At 46.8% G+C, this 3,659-nt stretch overlaps 1 protein-coding gene across 2 annotated transcripts in view; it reads right to left on the bottom strand.

Moving 5' to 3' along the window:
• Positions 1–230: 230 nt before the first annotated feature.
• Positions 231–3,659, bottom strand: part of LOC113649455 (E3 ubiquitin-protein ligase TRIM16-like) — an 8,569-nt gene continuing 5,140 nt past the window's right edge. For both annotated transcript variants that reach the window (XM_047820385.1, XM_047820384.1), the window contains exon 6: positions 231–789. In XM_047820385.1, coding sequence (XP_047676341.1) covers positions 263–789 — 527 coding nt within the window. In that variant the 3' untranslated portion in view covers positions 231–262. The remainder of the gene's footprint in view (positions 790–3,659) is intronic.

Raw genomic sequence — 3,659 nt, 5'->3', positions numbered from 1 at the left:
CCTTACACAACCTGAAAGTTCCTCCTCCACTGGCAGGGTGCTACACTTTTTTTTTTAATTTTTTATATCACGTATAATAAATCCATCCTAAGAGTGCATACAGTTAAATAGTCTGTTTGAAAGTATTTTTATTTCTAGAAACATCCTACATTCAGCATTCATTACTGTGCCAGTTTCTGCACACAAAATGACCAGTGTAGCTCAGGGACAAATTAAATCTCACACCTCAGTTAGAATTTTACTGAAAACTTTTACTAACATTTTATTTTGGATCACAAAACCTCACAGGTGAGTTATAACTCCACATACTGACTCCAGCGTATAGAGGCTGAGTGAATGTGGTGTGGACTCTGTGGAGGAGCCTCATGGTGTCAGAGACGCTGTAGAAGGACAGAGTTCCTGCACTGTGATCCACATACACTCCTATTCTGGAGGATGATGGACCTCGGAGCTTAGTCTTAATGCTGTTGTGCCAGAAAGAGACAGAGGAAGAAGAACACTCCAGACTCCAGGACTGACTGTTGTATCCAAACCAACACTCATCACCCCGTCCTTTCCTGCTGATCTCTTTATATGACACTGATATGTCCACATCACTGCTCCACTCCACCTCCCAGTAACAGCGTCCACACACACTCTCCTTACACAACACCTGAGTAAAGGAGTCAAATCTCTCTGGATGATCAGAGTATCGCTGTTGTGTCCAACTGAATGTCACCACTCTGTTCTTCTCAGACAGAATGAGATGAGGATGTGCTGTGTTTGGGTCCAGAGTCAGATAACAGAAATCTACAGTAATAAAATGTCCACATGTTAGATGTTAATCACAGGATTTATAATAAGTGTGTGTGAGACACCTGTCTGTGTTTCTATCCTCCTAATGCAGCTTTATAAACATGGATCAGGTTTAGATCAACAATACAGACATTTTAAAATTGTGTGTGTGTGTGTGTGTGTGTGTGTGTGTGTGTGTGTGTGTGTGTGTGTGCGTGTGTATGTTTGTGTGTCCGTGTGTGAGTGTGTGTGTCTGTGTGTGTGTTTGTGTCTGTGTGTTTGTGCGAGCGTGTTTGTGCGAGCGTGTGTGTGTGTGTATGTGAGCGTGTGTGTGTGTGGGTATGTTTGTGCGAGCTTGTGTGTGTGCGTATGTTTGGGTGTGCGTACGTTTGTGTGAGCGCGTGTCTGTGTGTGTGTGTGTATGTTTGTGTGAGTGTGTGTGTGTATGTTTGTGTGAGCATGTGCGCATATGTTTGTGTGAGCGTGTGTGTGTGCGTATGTTTGTGTGAGCGTGTGTGTGTGTGTATGTTTGTGCAAGCGTGTGTGTGTGTGTATATGTTTGTGCGAGCATGTGTGTGTGTATGTTTGTGCAAGCGTGTGTGTGTGTATGTTTGTGTGAGCGTGTGTGTATGTTTGTGTGAGCGTGTGTGTGTGTGTATGTTTGTGTGAGCGTGTGTGTGTGTGTATGTTTGTGTGAGCGTGTGTGTGTGCGTATGTTTGTGTGAGCGTGTGTGTGTGTGTGCGTATGTTTGTGTGAGCGTGTGTGTGTATGTGTGTGTGAGCATGTGTGTGTGTGTGCGAATGTTTGTGTGAGCGTGTGTGTGTGCGTATGTTTGTGTGAGCGTGTGTGTGTGTGTGCGTATGTTTGTGTGAGCGTGTGTGTGTGTGCGTACGTTTGTGTGTGCATGTTTGTGTGAGCGTGTGTGTGTGCATGTTTGTGTGAGCATGTGTGTGCATGTTTGTGTGAGCGTGTGTGTGTGCATGTTTGTGTGAGCATGTGTGTGTGTGTTTGTGTGAGCGTGTGTGTGTGTATGTTTGTGTGAGCTTGTGTGTGTGTATGTTTGTGTGAGCGTGTGTGTGCGTATGTTTGTGTGAGTGTGTGTGTGTGTTTGTGTGAGCGTGTGTGTGTGTTTGTGTGAGCGTGTGTGTGTGTTTGTGTGAGCGTGTGTGTGTGCGTCTGCGTGCCTGTGTTCTGCGTGCCTGTGAGCGTGTGTGTGTGCATATGTTTGTGTGAGCGTGTGTGTGTGTGTGTGTGTATGTTTGTGTGAGCGTGTATGTGTGTGTGTGCATATGTTTGTGTGAGCGTGTGTGTGTGTGTATGTTTGTGTGAGCGTGTGTGTGTGTGTGTGTGTGTATGTTTGTTTGAGCGTGTGTGTGTGTGTGCGTATGTTTGTGCGAGCGTGTGTGTGTGTGTGTGTCTTTGTGTGAGCGTGTGTGTGTGTGTATGTTTGTGTGAATGTGTGTGTGTGTGCGTATGTTTGTGTGTGTGTGCGTATTTTTGTGTGAGCGTGTGTGTGTGTATGTGTAATATGTTTGTGTGTGCGTGTGTGTGTATGTTTGTGTGTGCGTGTGTGTGTGTGCGTCTGCGTGCCTGCGTTCTGCGTGCCTGTGAGCATGTGTGTGTGTGCGTGTGTGTGAGTGTGTTTGTGTGAGCGTGTGTGTGTCTTTGTGTGAGCGTGTGTGTGTGTGTGTCTTTGTGTGAGCGTGTGTGTGTGTGTGTGTATGTTTGTGTGAGCGTGTGTGTGTGTGTGTGTGTGTGTGTATGTTTGTGTGAGCGTGTGTGTGTATGTTTTTGTGAGCGTGTGTGTGTGCGTGTGTGTGAGTGTGTTTGTGTGAGCGTGTGTGTGTCTTTGTGTGAGCGTGTGTGTGTGTGTGTCTTTGTGTGAGCGTGTGTGTGTGTGTATGTTTGTGTGAATGTGTGTGTGTGTGCGTATGTTTGTGTGTGTGTGCGTATTTTTGTGTGAGCGTGTGTGTGTGTATGTGTAATATGTTTGTGTGTGCGTGTGTGTGTATGTTTGTGTGTGCGTGTGTGTGTGTGCGTCTGCGTGCCTGCGTTCTGCGTGCCTGTGAGCATGTGTGTGTGTGCGTATGTTTCGGTAAGCGTGTGTGTGCGTATGTTTGTGCAAGCGTGTGTGTGTGTGTGCGTATGTTTGTGCGAGCGTGTGTGTGTGTGTGCGTATGTTTGTGTGAGCGTGTGTGTGTGTGTGTGTGTGTGTGTGTGTGCGTATGTTTGTGTGAGCGTGTGTGTGTGTGTAAGCGTGTGTGTATGTTTGTGTGAGCGTGTGTGTGTGCGTATGTTTGTGTAAGCGTGTGTGTGTGCGCGTGTGTTTGTGCGAGTGTGTGTGTGTGCGTATGTTTGTGCGAGCGTGTGTGTGTGTGCGTATGTTTGTGTGCGTGTGTGTTTGTGCGAGCGTGTCTGTGCGTATGTTTGTGTGAGCGTGTGTGTGTGCGTGTGTTTGTGCGAGCGTGTGTGTGTGTGTGTATGTTTGTGTTAGCGTGTGTGTGTGCGTGTGTTTGTGCGAGCGTGTGTGTGTTTGTGTGTGTGTATGTTTGTGTTAGCGTGTGTGTGTATGTTTGTGTTAGCGTGTGTGTGTATGTTTGAGCGTGCGTGTGTGTGTGTGTGTGAGCGTATGTTTGTTTGAGCGTGTGTGTGTGTGTGTGTGTGCGTGTGTGTGTGTGTGTGAGCGTATGTTTGTGTGTGCGCGTGTGTGTGTGTGTATGTTTAAGCGAGCGTGTGTGTGTGTATGTTTGTGTGAGCGTGTGTGTGTGTGCGTGTGTGTATGTTTGTGTGAGCGTGTGTGTGTGCGTGTGTGTGTGTATGTTTGTGTGTGTGTGTGTGTTTGTGTGTATGTTTGTGTGTGCGTATGTTTGTGTGAGAGTGTGTG

The sequence above is a fragment of the Tachysurus fulvidraco genome, chromosome 11 (assembly GCF_022655615.1).
Source record: "Tachysurus fulvidraco isolate hzauxx_2018 chromosome 11, HZAU_PFXX_2.0, whole genome shotgun sequence".
Lineage (NCBI taxonomy): Eukaryota > Metazoa > Chordata > Actinopteri > Siluriformes > Bagridae > Tachysurus > Tachysurus fulvidraco.
This window is presented reverse-complemented; position numbering and strand designations above follow the sequence as displayed.